The sequence below is a fragment of the Lutjanus erythropterus genome, chromosome 10 (assembly GCF_056507025.1).
Source record: "Lutjanus erythropterus isolate fLutEry1 chromosome 10, fLutEry1.hap2, whole genome shotgun sequence".
Classification (NCBI taxonomy): Eukaryota; Metazoa; Chordata; class Actinopteri; order Lutjaniformes; family Lutjanidae; genus Lutjanus; species Lutjanus erythropterus.
In genome coordinates this window covers 15,569,486-15,593,843 of record NC_139326.1, presented here as the reverse complement: position 1 = coordinate 15,593,843, position 24,358 = coordinate 15,569,486, and the positions used below count along the sequence as shown (strand labels likewise).

The 24,358-nt window shown below is 39.0% G+C and overlaps 1 protein-coding gene across 1 annotated transcript in view; it reads right to left on the bottom strand.

The window, feature by feature from the left end:
- The window catches only part of cabp7a (calcium binding protein 7a), a 37,245-nt gene extending 20,745 nt beyond the window's left edge, over positions 1 to 16,500 (bottom strand). The window contains exon 1 of the mRNA XM_084728383.1: positions 15,572 to 16,500. Coding sequence (XP_084584509.1) covers positions 15,572 to 15,680 — 109 coding nt within the window. The 5' untranslated portion in view covers positions 15,681 to 16,500. The remainder of the gene's footprint in view (positions 1 to 15,571) is intronic.
- Between the last annotated feature and the right edge of the window lie 7,858 nt (positions 16,501 to 24,358).

Here is a 24,358-nt window from a genome sequence, read left to right as displayed (position 1 = left end):
ACTAGACTGAGAAACTCTGGACTGACTTCGTTGATAACCACGGCCATGTGACCGCTTAATGCAATTGCTTTTGTCATACTTGGTGAAAACAGGTAACGAAAAGCTATCTTGGGTATGTTGAACTTGCTTCATAAGCCTCAGCTGCCAGCTGTGGCTTTACATTTACAGATATCAGAGTGGTATCAATCTACTCAACAAACTCTCCTCTATGTATTTCCCAAAATGTCCAACTTTTGCAATAAGGTTCTCTTAACTTATAAAGACAGTAACTTTTTAAGTGATTATTTCCAGCATACCATTAAGTTTATATAATTTTTTGCCAATAATATCACCACGAACACCACGACATTTCCACAAAACGACATATATTTTTAAAAGCGATTTTACTTGCCATACAGTATAACCTGTTGCTCAACAGCTGTGGCGCTAGGTCACTTCGCCCTCTGAGAAACAGCTCATTTGTGCTCACATCTTTATCACCTTCTATGTCAAGTAGAGCTTTTTCATATGGCGCCTGTCTCATCCAGGCAGGTGACAAAACCAACAGAGCCATTTTGAAACCCATTCCTGGCTGCCTGTCTATCTATCTGTCTCTCTGTCTGGCAGATTTGGAAAGACGACCCTCCATCATGCAGGTAGAGCGGGAGCGGTTGAGGATTGTCGGTGTGACGGGCAGACACACAAAGTGAGATTTATTGTTCTCAGCTTGATTATATACAAGCAGGAAGCTTTTATGGGTGCAGCACATCTGTAATGTCATGAACTATGTCCTTTTCCAAAATGGATGAAGTTCATCTTCCTGTCCTGCTTGTGTTTCTTTTCTTCACCCAAGTGTGTACCTTTTTTTCTTTGTTATTTTTTTAAATGATTATCAGGAGTGCTCTGAGGCTTTTCAAGCACTTAAACAGAACAAACTGATATTTCACTACAGACAGGGTTGGATCAGATCAAATTCCATGGCAGTTTTTGTGATTAGTAACATAATCCATTGGATTACAAAAAATATAACCTTATTTTACAACCTTATTATTTATTATTTTTTTTAATATTGCTGCCTCCTGTTTTCAGTGTTTGTTTATACGAGTTGGAAAGTGCCTGAATCTGAATCTGCATTCTGAAATCTGTATTTCTGCAGATGCACAGAAAGATCATGGAATAGTATATGTTAGTAGACAGGCCCTGAGACAGTAGTCTGGATTTTAGAAAGACATAATTAATTAGCAAAAACAGCTTTCTTAAACTTAAGTTTTTGGGAAATTTTATTGGGCCTTTGGTAGCTTGGGGCCTAAGGCGATTGCAGACCTTTGCTTAATGGTACGTCCCTCCTGGCAGCCACAAAAGTTTGAGCTCTACAAATATCCTTTTCTTTTTCTCTTTAAACATCTCAAAACATTTTCAATATCCATCATTAAGTGTTGCTCAAATCAAAGTACTCTTACATATATACATATGTTATATATAACTTGTAAATTACATATAGGTTCCCATTAATAAAACTGCCAACCTTAGAGAGGTAAATTATTTTATACATTAGAACCTATTCAGTTATATAAAATGTTTGTAATGAAAAATGAATAATTACTAAAATATTTAGCATATCATATTTGCAGTTAAAATGTAGTCAAGTAACGCTTGATTAATCTAATTACACATTTCTCAAATGTAATTTGGGTTGTTATAATTACTTATTTTCTGTAATCTGATTACATAATTCTTATTACATGTAATCTGTTACTACCCAGCCCTGATTAGAGGACACCTTCTCTGCACACTCATGTAACATTATCTCATCCTCCTGCATCAGTGGTTTATAGAATAAAAAAGTCACAATTCCAACATAACTCACTTTCTGACAATGAACGAACATGTCACAGGCTTTACAGGCATTTAACTGAGGAGTAATTTAACAATTACAGCAGTCAGCGCTGTTGATGCCACATTTCTTTCTTCTTTGTAAATCATTAACAAAAGCCGCCTGAATTATAAACTGACGTTTGCCAGACTTGTAATATTGTCAAAGGGATTTGAAAGGCATAAAGTGGAAATGTAATGGTGTTGGCAGTGGAAAAACACTCCAATTATTAGCTTGATTCAGTTTTTTGTTTCAATATTGTTTCACGGATAGAATGCTTTGATGAAAAACGTTTTTTTTTTTCTGTGAGTAGGTATGAAAAGCTCTCATCCAAGCAAAAGCAAAGAAATTGTTTGTTTAGGGGATCCAATTTGAGGGTAAAATTAGGTGTTTTTTTCTGTAAGAGAACAATAATTGAACTAATTCTAGCTTCCTGGGAGAGAGCCTTGCTAATAGCAGTCAATGGCTGAAGTGAGCAGGAGAGAAGTGAAGTGGTTTAAACATCTGGATTGTTTGCACACTCCACACTCCTGAAAATGAGCCAGCATATCCACTACCATCATGATTGGTCATTTTGTTGTGTTGTTGTCCAGAGCTTCTTAGCAGCATATGCTATAAAATGGTCTCGGTTGACCCCTTGGAAGTACACCCCCACAGCACCCACTGATTCCTCACCAGCAATACGTTATGTGCATAATTTGTCTTGCCAAGCAGATGCCGGTGTCTTTAAATATCTTCATTTGTATTCATGTAAGTATTTCCAAAGGAAGGGAAGTCAACCCTCCACCTCAGGGCGAAGGAATGAGTCAATGTTTTCTGCTGCAGCTACAGTAGGAGTGGAGCAGAAACATCAAGATCGCCTCACAGGCAGTTTATGCCATTAGGAACGCAGTGGTGTCAGAGTTTTTTTGAGCAGCTGTCAGTCAAAGCGATTCGCAAAGTCCCAAGAACTCTGCCAAGAGAATGACTGAAAATGTTAAAAAGGAAGCCCCAATAGCGTGTGTTAATTTTTTACTACTGAGAGTGAACTATTTTCAAAAACAAAATGCAGCGTGGAAGTCAGAGTATCTTCAGAAAATATTCTTAAATGCATATTTATGACTCAAGGAGACACATGAGGAGAAAAAAAAATCCTCCCAGTTAGTCTTAGTCTATAAGCCAAGAGCGCTGACATTCGTCATCCAAATATACAGACTTTACCTACTTGAATTTCACTGGTTATGAAAGCAGGAATGTTACGTTGAACATGAAGCCTTCCTAAAACGGTTTACTTTGACACTTTGCCCCCTTGCTGGACTGATTAATTTATTTCATTTATGTAAAATTCTCCTATGTTATTGTAAAGGGAGAATCATAATTGTGTATTATGGGGTTATGGAGTCTACACACCTCTGTATGTTAATGTAAATGTAATGTTCAGTGTAATTGAGCAGCTTGGCTTGCTTGTATTTTCTCTTCAATGCAGGTAGAGACTGTTGAGGGTGAAACAAGACCAAGGGCTCTATCTCTCTATAAACTCTATAAACCTGGCAGAAAGTGGCATGCAGTGCAGTTGTTATTTTCATGCCCAGCACCCACACTATGTAAGTGAGGTCTGGTCATGGTGAATTGTTGGTGCATTGCTATCTCAAAGCAGCAGAACGCAATTGTGACATTGACCAACAAAAACCTGGTCTAAAGTCAATAGCGTAGTATTTTCCTGCTATTTAAAAGACCCATTAGACATTCATCAGATAGTATGATGATAACATGTATGATAAAAATGTTTCTACATTGTCGGGGTCACAACACGCAAACACTGTAGCAAATAAATCCAATAGCTGTTGACATATTTCAGTCTGGACCAAAGTGGTGGCCTGACAGTGCAGACAGCCAGTGCCACTAGCATTACTAAAAATGTGTTGTCCTTTTCAGCAACACACATCTAACAGAGTAATATCCACTGCAAACCCTCAGCACATTGCAATTGTAACTTCCTATCAGAGTGAATGAAACACCGTAAACTCGCTGATTGCATGGCGATGGTCTGTCATTCGGTAATAAGACGAGGCAGACACTCCCACCATTGCTTATATCACAAAGTAAATGAAAGAACATAGACACGGTTGCTATGAATGCTGACTGAACCTTCAGTGACTTTGGTCCCATTATTCCAGTCACTTCCTGTTTGCAACATTCCAACTTCCTGTCTGTGAGGGGAGTGACAGCCCAATCTGTGTTTGATCAGGAGACAAGGAAAGCCCTCACTCTGCCACGAGGGGGAACAAATGGAGAGATAACTTTGCAGGCTGCATTGATTTGGATTACCACAGACAGTTACTCGTGAGTTTCAAATGCTCCTTGAGAGAATCGTCCCTGCTGGGCCTCGGCGACAGATTTGACTGAGGATACGCTTTCATGTTTCTTCGACAGTGATTAAAGGGAAGGCTTTCATGGCCAAACAAACCAAGTGGAACTGGAACTGAGTGTGGACAAAAAAAACACATTAAACATGGTCATGGGTATGAAACATGAGGGTGGTGTACATCAACATTGTAATCTGAGGAATATTTGATTTTCTGGTTGCTGTATCAAATATGATGTGCATCAAATATGGCTGCTATGCCCAGAATCATGATGCATTTTTGGTGAAACAGTTCCAAAACTGTTTTATTATGTGACTTAAAGTACAACAACTACTACACCTTTGTAAGAAAAACACACAGGGAACTATTAACTATTTAACCAGAGTCAGAACTACCACGTACGCAACTAATGCAGCTGCATCAGGCCCTGCGGCCAAGTAGAGCCCGTGTGCATGAGCCTCCAATCATTCACTGAACAGATACGGGCCCTAATCTTCACAAGTCAATATACAATGCACAGTGACTGCCACTTCTTACCACATAATTCTTCAATGTGGCGTAGATGGTATTTACAGCGCTTTTTCAATCAAGACGCCTACTTCATGGTGCCACATACTTGATGTCATTCACCAAATAAATAACATTACAATAAGACAAACTAAGCTTTACATATACAAGCTTAAAATTTATTGACTCATACGTCTATGTCACATGTCTAAATTAAGTTCAAATAAGGATTAATGGAAGATTTCATGCTCAGAAATGAGTAAGAAAAGTGTGACCACGTGGAGTGCTGCTGGGTTATTGCAGTTATGGACATGTGCAATACCACTGCGAAGGAAAATAAACAGAAAGTTAGCGAGTGAAATGTCAAGAGAAATATACAAACACAAATGTAAGTTTGAGAAACCAGAGTTGAAAGACGCAGCAGAGAAACAAAAAGCATGTTCCCATGAATATATTAAGGAGAGTGCACCTATGATGTAAGTCGAACTTATTTATTATTTTACTTGACAAATAATCAACTGCCACACTTATGTTTTTTTGGTTTATTTGCTAATGACAACATGTACACATTAAGATTGTTATCAATGTGAAAGTGCACCGAGTTTACAGTATTTTTGTCTGTTTTAAGGTGCGTCGTCACCTATTGTAGTTTGCTGTATTTTAATCCATGTGAAGGTGTGCCGTCAACTGTTGCAGCTTATTGAATTTTCATCCGCGTTAATGTGCACTGTCACCTGTTAGTTTTCATCTGTGTGCAGGTACGCTGTCGCCTGTTAACCTGTATGTTTTTCATCCATATAAAGGTGCTCTGTCATCAGTTAGCTTTTATATGTGAGAAGTTGCGCTGACAGCGATGATGCTTTAATCTGTTATGATGCTCCAACACCAGATTTTGTCAGATAGACTAGTTTATCACTATCCTGGCCTCGCTGTTATGACTCCTCCTCTATATCACAGCAGTGCATTTCGCTGTTGATGGTCGTTTTAAAGCTGCATGCTTTCACATCTTTCATTCACTGATATTGTGTTATACTATGTCTGGTTGTGACTAGCTTGATAATCTTGCATTAGGGCCCGGTGCTAACTCATTACGCCACTGTATTTAACCATTAGAGCCCATCTGGTTTTCTAGCACTTTATCATGTTGTCCTCACTGGAAGGTACCCAGAAGCCACTTCATCACATGTTTTCCAGCAGAAGGGCACCCTTGAGGACACTTTTACCACGTTGTCTTGGACATCGGGCCACCCTAGAGGGTACTTAATCATGTTCTTATCGTGTTTTATTTACCGTAGGAGCTTCCAAGAGGGTACTTTTGCTGCATTTTTTTTTCAAAAGTCTCTACCCCTACCCACCAATGCTGTCATGTAGATAAATTAATTCTCCTCTCTGCTTCTCTCCTTCTCATTTTATTTATTTTCTGTGCTGCATGTTAGACAGTAATTTTGTATTATTTTGCCTCCAAAAAAGATAACTATGGACTTAGTGGTTACAATATTTAGCTGTTTGTTATGAATTAATTTGTATTTAATGTTCCCTAATAAACTGCAGCTATTATTTTCTTGGTTTTAAGCATAAAATTTAGTTATTAGACAGCAGTTGAATTATCTTTTTTGTTCAGCTTTGTCTAACGGTTTGCTCATGCATGTCAAATGGATTAACTTACCTTAATGCTGGAATTTATTGACTATTTATGAACAAATTCTGTTTTTACTCATGGTCCCAAATGAATAACGTTGTCTTACGGTTTTTGGGACAACTCTCTTGAGAATCTGTCAGTACAAATGTGCCTAACTCATTAAATAAATACTAAATAAAAGTACTAATACCACACTGTGAAAATACTCTTACATAAGTTTTATATTTAAAACCTGACTTAGGTAAATGTATCTAAGTATCATCAACAAAATGGACTGAGAGTATGAAAAATAAAAGTGCTCTTCATTCAGTAAAATGATCCCTATCAATGTGTTATCACACATGATGTTTTTGGATTAATATTACTGCTGCATTAATGTGTACACTGCATTTCATTGTAGTCAATGTTTAAGGTTGAGCTCATTTGACCTATTTTATATACCGCTGGGTGGTTTCATCATCATCATCATCATCATAATTTATTTCTTTAGTTGAATCAACAGGAATCTGATAGACTGCATGAAGAATTTGATTCTATAAATTCATCATAAGTTTGCAGCATCACTGTCCTCTGAGCACATCGTTTGTCTACAATGTCAACTTTTCATGAGAAAAATAGCTCTTTCATTTTTGTTCAGTTTTCTACTAATGCAGGAGGGTTTTTGAAATAATTCTGCTTAAAAGCAAGAGAGTTTTCTCAACCCATTAAGGAACACATTCACATTCACCTCATTTGGAGATACATGGTTGTCACTGGACAAGAAGGTTATAAATTGTAATCTAACTAAACCTTTTAGACAAATGTAGTGGAGTAACAGGAACAACATTTTTAGAGTAGCAGTATCAGTTTCTATAAATGTAAACGCTAAAGTAAAATAAAAGTATCTCGCATTTGCATTTGAAAGCAAACTATACAGGATTTTACAAAAGACAATGCATAGACTCATACAAAAATAAATCCTCTCAATTATCACCCACGATACATCACAAGTGTGTGGTGGCGCCTGCATTCATAGAGACCCCACCCTCCGCCCCTACCTTCTTATTTTGTCATTATTTTGCTGTGCTGGGGACACTTTACCAACCCAAAATGTGGCTGTCCCTCCTGGGAATGAGACTTAACAAGTAATATCTTTATTGTGTATTTACAAACAGCAACTGACAAATCTACCTTTCAGTACTGTACTTAGGTAAATGTACTTCCACCACTGGGTAGAGTACACCTCCCCTCAAGCAATCTTCACAGTTTCTTTCTATGGACATAAGACACAGTGAATAAACCAAAAGCAGACACAGGAATATCATTCTATTCGAGTAAATTATAAGTTTTCTATGCGAGTCGACAACTCTAAAAATAACAAAAGTGCAAAACTATGAAAGGAAAGTCAGAGCAGATCTGAACTGGAACGATGAAACATGCACTGATCACAACCTTGTCGGAAAGATGCAAATATTTCTGCACCTGTCTTGTCTTCTGCTTGTGTCGACAGGAAACTACTGGTGTCTGTTTACATGAGCCTCACTATGGGACCTGTTACAAATGCTTTAAGCTCAGCCCAGGGACTATTTTGAAGCTGCTTCCAATAGGGCTGTTGTTAGGTAGTGTGGAAATGGGCTACCCACTTAATTCCACCTGCAGTGATATTGACACTGAGCTGTGTGTGTGTGTTTGTGTGTGTGTGTGTGTGTGTGTGTGTGTGTGTGTGTGTCCTTTAGTAGTGGAGGAGGTCTCAACTATATTGAGCTCCTGTAATATGACCAACTGTTTTTTCGTCCCTCTTGTGTAGGAGGGGAAATGGAGAATATGGAGTCCAATTCAATTTATGCTCGCATCATTGTACATTAAGGTACTTGCTACCACCCCCCATCTTCTACCACACACACACACACACACACACACACACACACACACACACACACACACACACAGGCTTATAGAGCATCAGAAGAATGGTGTTTTGTTCCAATTATAGCTTTGACAGCCTTTTCCATCGCAAAGTATGGTGCCATTGGTCCAATCCCTGGGGTGTCCAGGCCAGTAATTGAAAATCAAGTCCTTGGCTATGCGTGCCAATAGGGCTTGAGCTTCCTGTCCCTATACATGCGCTCGCACACACATATTCACTAATGTGCAATTTCGTTTGGTGACAAAGCCCTGTCTCCCTGACGGCCGATGGCTGATGTATGTGACACTTCAGACTTCCAGCCAATTCTGGTCTGTCTCTCCAGAGATGGGAGTGGTGACGAGACACCGAGGCTGACGTACGCGCAGCGTGTCTCTCATCTGATAGACATGTACTCCAGATAGTTCAATGCATATTGTAATATATAACTTATTGACCTTTAAAGTATTGCAATCCAGGAACCACAATAACATTAACCTTGCGTGGTGTTGAAAGTGGCTTTACTTCCTACAGACCAACCAAATTGTCACCTTTAAATATGATTTTTGCTGTCTTCTGACCTTTATCAAATCCACTATACAGAAAAGTTTGAAAAGTATATGTCACATATACTGGCCTTGCACATTTTGTAACAAAATGTGGAAAATGCAAAAAAGCATTGTCTTCACATTAAAACAGGAAATATTTCCTGTTTTATGTTATACAGAAAAAAATGAATATAGTCATGAACAAAGAAGTGTGCAGGATGTCATCATGCATAGTGACATCACTCATTTTACTTATGTCAGTATGATCCCAGAGAGGTCTGAGTCCCTGTTATAAAACTTCAATAACAAAACTCCAATAGATTTTTGGAGAGACTTCACAGGAGAGTTTTGCATCAATCAGATACAGATCATATAAAAATTTATTGAATTTTGCCATGTTTTTAAGGCCGTGAGCAGAAATAATTATTCTCAAACATCCTGTTTCAAATATTGTCTATAAGCAATTCTTATGAAATTAGTTAATATTATTAAGTATCAAACTAATAAACCAGGGGAGCTGAAAAATGCAATCAGCACAGAAGTGCCTAAAACTGAAGTTCCTTGAATAGCTGTTTGAGGCTGGCTCCAGTCAGTCACCAAGTTTACAGCAGAAATAAAGGAGAACATGTTTAAAGCCAGGTACAAAAAAGAGTTCTCTAGAGGTAATTTCCCCTTTCATGACAATTTTTATAACTCACTCGTTTAAATAATATTAATGCTTAAAGTTATGCATAATTAAGAGCGTGCCCAATTTCAGTAAAAGGTCTGATACCAGTCATCTGTATGATACTGCTTGCACGGTCCACCTCTTTGACCATTTTCAGTTTGTTGAGAGTTAGACAGAGTCAGGGACTGCCAAGATGGTGACACCAGAGCCACCGCACTGAGCTTCACAATGGCTCTTTATGAATGTTGTCATCACTTTGTCCATGTTTTATGCAGACTTTGATTTGACCATGCATATTTTTTTAGTGTAACCACTAACGTGTCATGATGAGTGCCCATCAAGGTCATAACAAGAAAATCCATCATCAGTGCAGGTCATGGTGGTTGTTTTGGTGACACCGCATCAACACTAGAAAAAATGGAGAAGAACAACATTGATGCATGTGGTTGGAGTGAAACCAGACTGATATTCAAACAAAACTAGACGACTCCTATTGTAACTGAGCCACTTTCAAGGGTCTTGTTACAGGCCAGAGCCACCACAGTGTGGGTTTCAAAATGGGTATTCAAAAACTTATATGTGAGGTGACTGCATCCACTATTTATTATGCTGACTACCACTTCTTATAGAGGGCCTGGGCCCCAACAGACAACTTTTCAGCCCCCTAGTGTTTCCTATAGTGGCATTATTATTGCACCACTGTCGCAAAAAAGTGTTGTATCAAATCTTTCTTTGTCGTTTTGAGCTCAACCATACCTTATTCTGTTGCACCTAAATACAGTTTAGCTCTCAACTGCGAAGGACACCACTACAGGAAACACTATCCAGCAGAGAAACGCACTTCAACACAGAGCTTAGTTCTGTAAAGAAATGATCAACACCACTTTGGAAATAAGTAGGTCTGCCTCCGGAAAGTCAAAGCTTTGAATCATTAGTAAGAGATTGCTCTGTTGACTGAGATTCCTCAAGTCAAGCATTCATTTTTTTTTCTTATTATAAGCCAGTGTGCATTATAATAACAGGATAAAAGACTTAGAAGCTGACAAAAATGCACAGGGAGAACATTTCAGCAAGGAATTCTAAATAAGGGAAATCATAAATATATTTTTATAACAACTGGTGCATTTATCTAAAAAATCCTCATGACAACATGTGCTGGTTATTAACTGATGAGAGACTGAGAAACAAGTGGTTGGAAAACAAGTCTTGTCTCTTGTTTTTTAGCTGCGTCATAGCACACAAAGCAATGCAACAACATGTCTGGCTGTGAACTTTACAAACCGAGTCTCTAAATCACAACAAACCATAAAACAAACTGTGATGGACGCAGAGAAGAGTGATAGAAATGGAGCGCAGGTGATGAGCTGTTGAGTGCACAGGGCAGGTAACAGGTTTGCTTGTTTTTGCCAACAACAGACCTAAATTTTTATTATAATTAACATTATGGAAAGGATAACTACAGTGAGAGACCTTTTTTAAAAAAGAGACAGATATGTTTTTTTTTTCACCAAAAACAGCTGTTTGATTGCTCTCACCAAACAAACCAGTGGTGTTAAAACATTAGTCTCACTGGTAAAACAGACTCATGTAGGTTTATATAGGAGTTTCGTCTGGCGCATTAAACTAAAGAAAAAGAATGAATCATTGTTTTTTTTGTTGTTGTTTTTTTTTTTTATTGTATGGCCAAATCTGGTTTTACAAAAGAAAATTCCTAGTTGGGGACAGTCCTCATAATAAATGAGAAGAAAGAAGCATGTTCACTGAAGAGATGCATTGAAGTTGTCACAATTTAATATTGAATTTGCAAACAGATTTTAGCCATTCCATTATATGCATTGCACAGTAAAAATATAGTTTGAGTTATTACGTTATTACTTTGCACAAACAACTAACCGCAGGGCTTGACATCAGAGTGGATGGAGTAGTGAAGTCAGAGGGGAAACATTCTGAGAAAAAGCCTGATTTTCTAGAAATGCAATCAATCAATCAATTAACATTCATTCATTCATTTTCTGTAACCACTTATTCCATAAGGGTCGCGGGCTGCTGGAGCCTATCCCAGCTGACACTGGGCGAGAGGCGGCGTTAATCAATTAACATTTACTTCATAATTATAAGTTTGAAAAAAAGTTGTCTATTTTCACTTTAAAATTTAGGAAGTTAATAAATCACAGCAGAAATCCAAAAAAAGGAGTTAAATGAATCACAACTGCATGGGAGGAACATGTGTTATGATCCCAGCTGCTTGTAACGTCATCCTCCTTCTTTGAGCAGCTGAAAATATGATAAGAGTAAAGGCAGGATTGTTTCCAAGTGGTAGAAATTGAGTTTTTAAAGCACATATCTTGGCACATAGTAAAGTATTCATGTAGCCACTCTCTCTGGCACTTTTAATCAACAAACCAATCAGCTCTGTCACATTTATTTTTCTCCCATTTTGTGCTATCTGGCAGGAAAAGCTGTGAATCTCAGTTACACAACAACAACAACACTCAATCACCTCAGCGACACTGCCGCCTTTAAAGTGTGCTGCCTCTTTCACAACCTGTAAGACATCCCTCACGCGGGATCACTAATGCTCTACAGCAGCTGAAAGAGGCTCTGTCACTGCTGTTAACTGTGCATTACCCCAGGCTCTCCTATTCTCCCCACAAAGCATCCCATTGCTGCTCTAGTCAAACTGCCACTATAAGTTGAGCTGTAAACCCCAAACGGCTCACTTAGTCTTGCGACAGAGCGACTGCAGCACGGCAGTAGTCAAGTGGATTTGACTAATTAAGTCAAAATGAAGTGTTGTCTGTTTATCGCACCCGAAGCTTGACCGTAAATGAAAGTAGGAGGGTGAGAAGGAAACTGAGATTCCTCAGTCTCAACAACCAAAAGCTTCTTGTGGAGTCGATAAAAAATGAGTGAAATATGAGACACCCATCTTTTTTTTTCTGTGCTGCTGCTGTGCGCAAAATATACTCTGTCATGCAAGGTCTCTGTGTACACTGGAAATCACATCTGACAATAAAGCGCTGAGTGATGTAATGCTTTAATCATGGGCAAGACATCATGCAAAGATCATTTTTGGCACTGACATGTTGACACTTCTCTTTTATCACATGCAGGCTCAGTTTGTTGGGTGTCAAAGTGAAACAGAATAAAATACAGGAGGCACAATAGCATGTTAAAACAGCCTGCACTCATTCTTGCAGTGGCGGACTCAGCCTGTCTGAGGGGCAGGGGGTGAAAAAAATAAGGGCAAAAATAAAGCTGTATGCAGTGGGGCACTAGCAAATGATGCACTTTGTCACATTCTTTCCTCAGAAGGAGCACTTTAGAGGACAGTTTATCACATTTTATCAACTGCAAGGACACTTTAAAGGGCACTTTATCACATTTTGTCTACTGGAAGGACACTCCAGGGGACTGCAGGGACAGTCTAGAGGAGGCTTTATCATGTTTTGTCCAGTAGGATGGCATGTGTGGGCACTTAACTGTTTTCTCCACTGGAAGGGCACCATAGAGGGCACTTTATTGCATTGTTTTCCACTGGAAGAGCAGATTATGGACACTTTTTCACATTTATTCCCCTGGAAGGCCATACTAATGGGCACATTACAACATTTTGTCCACTGGAAGGAAACTCTAGAAGACACTTTTTTCCAGGAAGTTCATTGAAAACCTTTTGAGAGTCAAACCCAATTCACATTTGGCTTCTTCCACTCAGCTTTTCTAACTAATATCAACCTCAGTTCTCAATAGCATTTCCCTGCCAAACTTGTGTGTGTGTTTTTACGCGTCTTGCAGATGCAAACCTCTGTGTGTGTGCATACGAGACAAAGACAGAGTGTGTGGCTGTGTGGTTTCAAATGTATCCAGGTTCAATTAACGGTTCATTTTTTATTTCTCCCTGGGAAACCCTGCACCAGCGCCCACTGACAAGACTCCTCACAAGACCCAGCTTGCCTGTAATTGACACATAGGCTTTTCAGTCATCACTTTTAAAGCATGTGCGCACACTGATGTCTCTGAATCTGTCCAGCAAATCTCTTAAAAAATGTCTCTGCTTTGTTTCCTTAACAATGCGTGCTTTATTATTAAGGCAGCAAAGAATGAGAGGTGGACTGAACACATCATTCAGCAGGGATACGTCAGCTACCTTCCAGCGTCACTGCATACACCGGATACATGGCAACAGCGCAAGAACTTAGTGTCACCACACACACACACTTTGGGACTGTAACAATGTCCCAGGGGCTGATGCATGATAATGTGCAGATGTCGCAGGTTCACATCACAAAGTGCTGCAGGCATGAATATTCTCAAGATACTAAAAAAAACAAATAGCTCAGGATAGTCATGTGTCAGCATGCTTGGTGAGGGACTTATTTTGCTGTTTGGTGTAGAGCTGCAATGATTTATTAATTTGTTTTCAACTGTAAAATTAATGGCCAACTATTTTGATAATCAATTAAATTGTTTGATAATTTTTTTAAGAGAAAGACCTTAAATGTGGATATTTTATTGTTATTTCTTTACTCCTCTATGAGAATAACCTGATTATCTTTGGTTTGTGGATAGGGTTGTAAATTTTGTCCATTTCCCTACCTTCTGATATTCGAAAATGCTAACAATTTATCAATGAATCATTAATAATTAATGCAATGCATTTTTCCACTTTTTTCTCTCATTTTCATTTTTGGTCTTTTTATTTCTCTCTTTTGTTTTTTTATGTTTTAGGTTGAAATGGCTCAGCCAGACAGAACAATGTCAAATGGAATACAATTCCTGCCATTACTATGCTACTGATTAAATATTAATACATTTTTATTCAGTTAAATTCTCAACAATGATTGGTAGATTAATAATTGATCATTAACATTCCTAGATAGATATTTGCGGACATTACCTTGGGATTTAGGAGATACTGATCAACATTTTTCACCATTTTCTGACATTTTATTGATCAAACTAATAAATTCATCAAGAAAACAATCATATTTGAAAAGAATCATAGTTGAGACCGCTTCTTTTAAGGATATACCCTGGATGATGGTTTAATTATTTAGTAGCTGGACCAACTGACCATTAAAAAATGTGTGTGGTCAGATCTCATTGGCCATAAAAATCAGGCTTCCATGAACCAAATTTTCAACAACTTCTGTCCAAATGTGTCCTAATTCTCTGATTTCATGCTGTGAATATTTTTTAGTTTCTTGACTCCTCTCTGAAAGTAAAATTAATATCTTTGGGTTGTGGACAAAAGAAGACATTTGAGGATGTCACCTTTTGCCTTTGGAATCAATGATTTACTTTTTTTTGTCCTTTTTTTGGCATTTTATAGACAAATAGCAAATCACTTTATCTGGAAAATAATCTACAGATCGATCATCAATTAAAATAATTGATAGTTGGATCCACTGCGGTGCTGTAGGAGTTGTATGTGTATGTTGATGAAGAAAAATTATTTGCAGACAACTTTTGGATGTTGGTTCAATTATTTAACAGCTTTAGTAGAAAGATTTCACAATAAATATGTGGGGGGAAAAGATGGAATATCAAACACTTCTGGATCATCTGACTATCAGAAAGTCTGTTGCTGGACTTACTCTAATGGAACAATCTTGCTTGAACCAAATTTCCACCCAGCAGCTTCTAGTTAGAGCCAATGCATCATCTCTGTCCTCAATAAACACCACTTTATGTCAGAATGGGTGCAGGGATGCCTTCTTTTATCACACCAGATCAGCACCACACTGAGTGCATATGCAACCAACCCTCTGAATGAGCTCAAATCTATATTTGCAATCAGGGAAAGAAAATTGAAACAAGATAGCTGATCTCTGAGTAACACTGATCATAAAGTGTGTGATTATTTTTGCATATTCTGTTTCATTTATCAAGATCAGAACAAGTGGATTTTTAAAGATAAATCCCAAACACTCAAACAGGCTTCTTTTGAAGCTGAAAATCATTTCAAATCTCTCTCATGAGCGCTGTCCAAGGTGCTGACGGCGCGTCTGTTTGGAAGGAGCAGATCACACGGCCACATACACACCACCACTGTTATGAATAAACACCTCCACCTCCACGAACACCCTCAGCCCTCAGGTACACGCACGAACAGGTAGAGAAGATCTTACCTTCAACTTCGTCTTCGGGCAGGTTCACTGGGGCGCTGTAGGAGAGGATGTCGGGAATGGTGCAGATCCCCCGGTACATCAACGTGGAGGTGACTGGGTGCATCGGCATGACTGCGACCTTTGGCTGCCACCTGCGCCCTCCTCATACAGAAACGTCTACTACACTACAGAGAGGACCCCAACTTCCCCCCGCGGTCACCGAGGGAACGGAGAAGCGAGTCCATGGATGGAGGGGAGGAGGGAGAGGGGTGAGGTGGGAGACAGTGGATTCCGCAGCGTGTCCGCCGATATCTCAGAGAAAAAAAATGTAGAGGGTGTCTTACCTCATTGCAATTTTATTTGCTTAAAAAATCCTGATTAATACACAAAGTCACTGACTGAGACAATGCGCACATAAATGCATCACCACCAGCCAAGAGAAGCTCCACATGTGAGCTAATCAGTGCAGGTTATTTGTCTCTCTCTTGTTGTAAACCGATCAGTCGATACGAAGGTTATCAATCCACTGATTTTGTGTGTTTAGTCCCAGCGTTTGGCAGATTCATGCATCCACTTGTTGGATACGTGCGCTCACTTGACGCACTCCGTCCTCAGCATCCAGCTACCTTCCCTTCAAATAATCCACAGTTAGACGACGCGGTACACTTAAAAAAAGACTTAAAATATGACTTTAAAAGACTGGTTAGGGAAAAGCCTTTGAAAAAAATCTGAATGTGTCTCTTGAAAGCGTGAAAAGATGTCCAGATCCTCAAAGACAATAACTGCCGGCTCGCTCTTAATTGGTCACGGGTACGACGGGGGCGCAGTGTGATCCAGTTGTTCCATCTTCAGTGGAGGAGCGAGGTTTTTTTTTCTCTGTGTGTGAAAGGAAGCTCTCTGTGTAGATCTGATATGTAGTCCTCTCTTTCTCTCTGCCTCCCGTCACTCTGTCTCTCTCATACGTCTGCACACACACTCTCTCTGTATGGGTGTAGGCAATCCCTCCCGAATAACACACAAACACACCCCTCCCTCCCTCCATCTCTGTCTTTTTGTTCATTAATTCTCCGATGTTCAGTCTAAAACCATAAAGTGTGATTGATGGCCATGTATGGTGGGTGAATGGTTGGGTTCCTCTTATAGTGCCGAAGCACTAAGACAATTTAATGGCTGATGACCATTATACAATTCAAGTTTTGCTCTGACGCAAAACTGCATCTATACTGCTTGTCTAGTTGGCTCGAATAATGTGACAAACACTGTAAAAATATTTGTTTAACTTAAAAAAAAAGTTAGTGTTCGAGGTGCCTTAAATTTTTAAATTGACTGAACTTGGAAAGACAAGATGAGAGAAGTTTGTAACAAGATATTAAGTTGAACCAACAACTCTTCAGTCATTTAATTTTTGTTAAGAATGGTCCCAACCAAATTTTCCGAGCTGGACAATAGTCTCAGTTTAAGCAATTTTTTTCAACCAGTCATTGCACATTTATTGTATTAAATTAATCAATTACATATAATAACAATTATATATTATTATAATATTTTTTTTTTTTGAGGCAGATGCAAGACGCATGTTTAATACTAACGACAAATAATGACTCTGAATATGTCAGGACAATCAGCAAGGAGGTGCTGTATTCCTTGTCAACCAACGTCTGATGTTAGAGGCTGTGTCCCACAGGACCACTAACTGAGCTAACTTGCGAATGGCGGCTACAACAATTAGCAGCAGTGTTTTCATCATTGTGAAAACAAGAAAACATGACTTCTCTTAAAGTGTATTAAAGACAAACTGCAGGTTTTCATCATACATGATTTCTTCCAACTTTAAAAAAGAAGGTCCTCGGGAGAAATTTAATTCTCAAATGATGCATGCTGGGAAATTTGCTAATATGCGGATTGTGTTTCTTTAGAAACTTAATTTAATAAGTTGATTGAGGTCTGCACGCTTCATTCATTCAACTTATCATTGCGAGTCAAAAGATTCAGCATTAGAACTCAAGTTTTATTTACTGAACAAATAAAACTTGTACATTTGCAGAATGTCACTGAGAAAGGATTAGTTGATTCCACTAAATTCCTGTATGATTTTTTACAGTGTACAATGGGTAAGCTTTTTACAGAGGGAGAGAGAAAGAGGAAAAAGAAGGGGAGAAGCAGACAGACAGACAGAGTTAAAATTCCCTCTAGATTTCTGTCTCATCATCTCCAATTGTATGCTTAGCTGCACCACTGTCTGTGCACAGCGACCCAGTTGAATGAACAGTTGTACTCTTCAATGGGCATGGTCGGCAAGGCAGTTAGGGGTTGAATGGAGCCTCTTGAATTTTTGATGTCCATGAGCTATCTTCTTCTTGGTAATTCCTTGACATGTATATCTCTCTGTTGGTAGGAGTCTGCATGTCAGATTGATGAAAATGTCTTTCTTTTTTTTCCCTTTCATTTCAAACAATTACAGGGCAAACCCGAGAGATTTTGCCCTGAGGAGAGATTTTGTGTTGTGGGGCCGCGATCCAGTGTTGATGTTTCTGTCATAATTTCAACGATGTTCTTTCTTCGCGGATAAAACGGTAGTCAAAACAGTTGAAACATAGAAAAAAGGTCTGCACACTGTAGCTGTAGAAATCTGAGTTTGAAACATCACTTGTGGATGTGTTAATAAATTGCCCTGAAGATGGCTACAGTGTGCAGACTTTTTTCATTGCTGTGTTCTACTGGTGCAATCAGTGTGGACTCAAACAGCGATGCATTATTTTAAACAATAGTTGACCATAAACTACAGTGATGTCCTGGATATATCCTGGCAAAGCATGTTATTTGACAGGTCTATGGAGAATGTTTTGGGGAACGAAGCAATAAAAGAGATTCATGATTATGCAAAGTGGTTATGGAAACATTCATAAAGTCGATTTACTGGCTCCACAGTAACCCTTGTTTATATACACACACATATATATATTGGCTTCACTTCATCATCGTTTGGGGAACTTACAGAGAATTATCATCTGAATCTGCAGCTCCTCTCAGCTTTATAGAGCCTCTGAGTTTCAGCTCGTGTTTAACTGTTCAGCCTGCATTTTTGGCTACAGCAGGCAGCTGCTTTAAGAGAAAATTGTCTAGAAATCCAATGTATTCTACCTGCTCAGCACTAGACAGCAAAGACACACAGTTAGGCACAAGCTGGTAAACACAAAGGAGCATTTAGATTGAGAGACAGATATTTCCCTCAGGAGTTGGTAGAGCCCAAAAAACAGAACTAAAAGAGAGTGAATACTGGACTTGCTTTCGCCAGGTGTCTCCAAATGACTGATAATGTTGCTCTGTAACTGCCGCATGTGAAAATGTTTGCCAAAAATTTCCCCCCCTGTGTTTACAACTTTGTATTGCAGGTCTTGATATTGTTATCTGAGCTGCTGAAGAGGTCATGGGGTCTCCAGGATTTCAAACAGCACATTAGGGTTAAGAGGATGCTTCCATTCTCCTCACGCTTGAACATGAATGCCACTGGAGAAGCAAAACCAAGCAGTGAAAATCACTAGAGGACAAAAAGCGTAACATATAAGAACACTCAGGAATGGTTGGTGTCCGGCTCAAAGAATTTGATTCTGATCAATTCTTATCTGTAAGGTATAAATTGGTTATATAACCCCTGAAGAAAACCTTTAAACTTCTCCAATATTCCACCTTTACTCGGTCACTGAGTTGCAACATTCCCCACACATGAAAACATCCAGTGTGCTGGCTGGCATTTTCTAATGCTCAACAGACCATTGGTCAGTCTGACAGTGTCAGCAGTGTCCAGCAACCGCTGGCTAGACACAAAAGGGCACCAGCAACTTTGTATCCTCGGGTGACATGTGGCACCTTTTATTTCCACAAAAAACAGTCTACCTAAAGCCCTCTCAATAGGAGGAAACTTTGAAGGTCAGACCACTTTCAGAATCCAATAGCTGCAGTGCTCAGACTCCAATGCGTCACAGGACTCTTTTGTCGGCAAAAATGTTTAATGATCACTCCTGTCAGGTTAAGGTCTCGTAGATTCTGGTTATACACGTTCACCTTCTGTGTGCGTGAGGAGTGAACTGGTGTTACGGCCAGCTGATCCTGCCACTGCAGTGCCTCCTCAATCTGTTGTTTGGTCACTAAATGCTGCTGTGAATGCAGACAAAAGGAAGAGTAAGAAGTGTAATGATATCAGAGGAGCAAAAGCAAGAATAGTGGAATAATTTATTAATAGTAGAATAATAGAAAAAAATCCAGCAATAAGCATTTTCTATTCATTCTGGAGTAAGTGTAAAAGTGAACTTTTAATATCCACATTAACTCAGCAGGTCTAACTCTGAATGAGCAGAAGTGGTTGTGAACATGTTCCTTTTGAGCTCCAAAATGTCCAGCAAATTACCCCAAACAGTTCAGCAGCATGATCCAAGCGTTCAGGAGCCAAATGATTGCACTGTGATTTCACAAGTCCAATATTTCCCTCATTAAGTCCTGGATTTTCCTCACTCACCATGCATCACCCTACAGCGGTCTGCCTTCATCGGCTCATAAGTTCCTCTTTCCAGGACTTGAAGTTGTGAATGCGAGCCTAAAACTCATTGTGTATTCAACTGCTTGTAGTCTCTGAATAATCACTAAAAAGCTATTTCTGCATTTATTATTGACTGAGAAGTGTAGAGCTACTAGTGCTGCAGAATGAATCATGTGAACCATTTTGTCAGCAATTTCAATAAAAGTCTATATTTTCTTGCAAAAGCAAGGCAATGAGACCAAGACTGTCTTTCCTGACTGGAAGACCTGTCAATCCAATTAACAAGGAACATTACTGAATAAAGCTGCAAGCCTTTTTTTGCGTTTTTATCTTTGACAAATTTGATTGTATGTCAGGACTGTGAGATTTCATTCTTGTCTTTACCTTAAACCTGCTGTAAGATAGGGTTGTTATGATACTATACCAGTATTGGAAATGTGTCCATTACAGCCTAAAATCCTGGATCTGATATCAATGAATGCACGAGCCTGTGTTGTGATCCAATATCATGTAATATATTAGCCCTGAATCGCATCCCATGGTCCATGTTTTCTTTAACCTGATCCAGGCCTTACAAGAATGATAGCAATAATATCACATTCATACAGGGTTAATAGTACAGCTCTTGACATATAATATTAAGGTATTTATTAAATATACTATTATCAGTACTCAATATCAGCCAATATGCAAAGTTCAGGTATCATACAGGGAAGGAAAAAGTAGTATCAGAAAATCTCTACTGTAAGCACAATACTGACATATTATCTCTTTATAATGTTATTGTGTGTTGTGTGTTCAGATCTATTTTGCTTTTGTTGTGGTCTCCACCAACTCCCAAGGAAAATGATGGTTCTTTAACTTGCAAAAATGCTCCACGTTCACGAGTTAGTCACTGACTTTGCTTGCAGTTTGGCGCTAAGCAGGTAGCGTTCCGTGTTTTTAAAACCCCCGTCTGCTGCAGGTAGAAACAAGGTTGACGAGAGTGGTGAGAGGGAATTAAAATATAGAGCTGAGGGGAAGTGCAGAGCTGTGAATTACACAAGTGATACCTTTCACACGGCACCTAGTCAATTCTTTTGTCGTCAATAAAAAATATTGATTGGTGCAGCTTTAATTATTGTAAAATAAGGCTGCTGAATATATCAGTGCTGTATTGATATTATGATATGAGACTAGATATCATCGTAGGTTTTAGATATCAGGATATCATGATACGGCATAAGTGTTGTCTTTTCCTGGTGATGTAATTTTGTAAACTGACTGTTCTTGCTGTTCTATTATTTATATTGCCCATTTCGTCCTTATATCCATGTTACTGAAGATTATTTAGCACAATTCTCATTGTGGTATTTTGTGAAAACATCAACTTGTCTCTACAGTATCATCACATTTGGTGAAAAATATCATTGGATTATGTCTAGCCCTATTATAAAATGAACATATCTGACTGCCAAAATGTTAGACTGTGAATCTTTGGTAGATTTCAAGTAGAAATTATTTATATTCATGTCTTAATTGAATGGTTTGTGTTGCTGAAGTAAATTTTCAGCTATGTGATAAATTCCACTACAGCTGCTTTGAGGAAGCTAACTGAGCACACTGTGTAAATATTAAAATCCTGAGCTATGTTGAGAGTAGCTAGAATGTCAACATTTTTTAAATCACGATCATGTGTTATAATTAAAAATGATGTGTCTTTTATTTTATTTCTTATAACACGCTTGCTGAAATGTTTGTCTGGATTAATATGACAGGGGTACATGACAGGGTTGTACCTTCACGCCTCTCCGATTTTTCTAATGACAACTTGGCTTGGCAGATTTTAAAACGGTTATTCTCAGCTCATCTGACAGTAAACAGAAAATACCTGAAATCCTCACCCTCTTGCTTCATATTTTCCCTCCCATCTCTTCCTCAGACAAGCAAAGAGACAGTCTTGATGAGACTGTAACAAGGACAAAGCACAGAGAAGAGCATTGGTACGCACACACGAGCTGCCTGATTGCATTGTTGCAGATTAAAGGGAAAAGGGAAAAAGAAGACTCCAATTTCACGTGAGGCTACCTGCCAGAAGTTATTACTTGTGGAGATTTACCATAGCTCAGAATAAATAACAACGCCAAATTGCCAGTATGACACAAACTAAATAAACAAAGCCATGTGTGAAAAATATGTGGACATTTTCCCCATCATTTCTCTGGAAAGAAAAGCTATAGAGTCCATAAGATGAGGGCTTGCTGTGATGCTGCCCCTGTGGTCAGATCCGTCTGCCCCTTTGGAACAAATAAACCTTTTCAATTCCGACTACGTCCTTGGCTATTGACCAGCACAGAGAAAAAGTATTGGAGTGAATAATGGCCCATACTGCGAGCCCATTGAGCTGCTCCAGGATTATAAGCATGGAGCCAGAGAGAGCTGGAGACTGAAGGGGATGGATGGAGGGAAAAGCTTTCCCTCTCTGTTTGGGAGGAACAGGAAAGACAGATGTGGTCATTTCACAACCCCATGAACAGACTTATGTCATTAAAGCCCTGCATAACAACTAGTTAATGTAGTTAAGTGATGCATTTACAGAACTTCTGCATGGCAAGAAGGATGTTTTGGGAGCCTGAAATGCTGACAAAAGTCTGCCATTATTGACATCCAAGCATTTTCTGTTGGGAGAACTGGCATCATCCCTCTTTTCAGATTAGGCCTCTCTTTTCTACAAAACATGGCTTGCCTGGTGCTGCCATTCTTAAAAGTTGTGGGAAGAGGAGTTCCAGTCTGTGAGGGAATTATGGATATGCCAGTGGGCGCCTGCGCTGAATCCGCCTCTGAATGAAGCTGCAGGATCAACATAAGCTGCACTGCAGGCCCAAACAAGTATTCCCTAGGTGTTTTGGCTTGTGTTTATAACCCACGTTACGCCCTCCTCTCTTTCCTTCCTCCTTTCCTTGCTGGGCAGCCCCAAGCTGGACCCCGTCGATGGTTTTCAGAGGATGTCGGGGCCTGTTTGAAGTACTGCTTTGCTATTTGGGGAGCTTCCGCCGGGAGGAGGTGTAGGAGGAAAAAAAAGATTGGATTTGGAAGCAAAATAAACCTCTTTATATGGAGGAAGAAATGAAACAGCAACCCCTGGTGGCAAACAGATGCATGCTGGTTCCTCCTGGTAGTAACAGGCTCTTGATCTTCCAACTAAAAATCATGCAAGCCTTTGTAAGAAGCCTGACACTTTGAGGGTATAAGATGCACTGTTGTGAGGGAAGGAAAAGAGGAGATTTCAGTCTTTGGAGTTTGAACAGAATGATATCCTTCAAATTAAGTCTGCTTTTATGCATTGATATTTTTATGTCTGGGAAAGTGCATTCTAGTATTGCATTCATGCAGCCTATGTAACACCTATATCATGTCAGTTGATTGATGCTTACATTTTCTGAAAAAATGAACAACCCGTTACTCATGAAAAATAAATGTTCAAAGGGATATACACCACTGACAAAACATCTGACCACACAGAAAGGAAGATTGGAAAAAATCTGGCATTAATGAGCATCATAAAAGCGTGTAGAAATTCAGCAAACAACGAATGAAAAGGTCAAAACAGAATGAAGAAATAATAAGCACAGTATCCCGAAAGATTAAATCCATGTTATCCGCTGGATGACTGTACAATCCACATACATTGCCAATATTCAGTGGCATTACAAAAGAGGTACTGTGACCTTTATGTAGAAAGGTCGAAAGTAAAGGTGACAGATGGATGCATGAAAGAGACCAGAGTTTGTGACCTGTCTCAGAAGTGCAATCAACATTCACATTTTCAATAACCGTATCCACAGTCTTTCACAAACCAATTCCACCACAGGATCTTTTCCATAGGCCCAGGAACTATTTCAGGATCTCAAAAAGTTTGCCTGCATTTTGACTGAAGAAATCATGCTGGGAATTTAGCTCCTGATTTTCAGATGCAGGGAGAAAAGAAAAATGAAAGCACATAAACTTACTTCCTGATTTAGTTCCTAGATCAGTTTATGATTGGGTCCATAATTCCTAGAACTATTCAGTCAAAGAGTTTAGTCTTTTAAAGTTTTGTTTTAGTTGCCTAACCTCAAGCACCCTAACCAAAGCTTGTTCATGATTTAAAAGGCAGAATCAGTACAATTTGTCCAAGCTGTCTACCAGAAAGATAGCAGGACAACAAATACAGATGTTTTTGATTTGTAAAGTGTTGCGCACAAAGCAAAATAATGAGAAAAATAAGGAAATATAAAGGTATTATGTTTATGAGT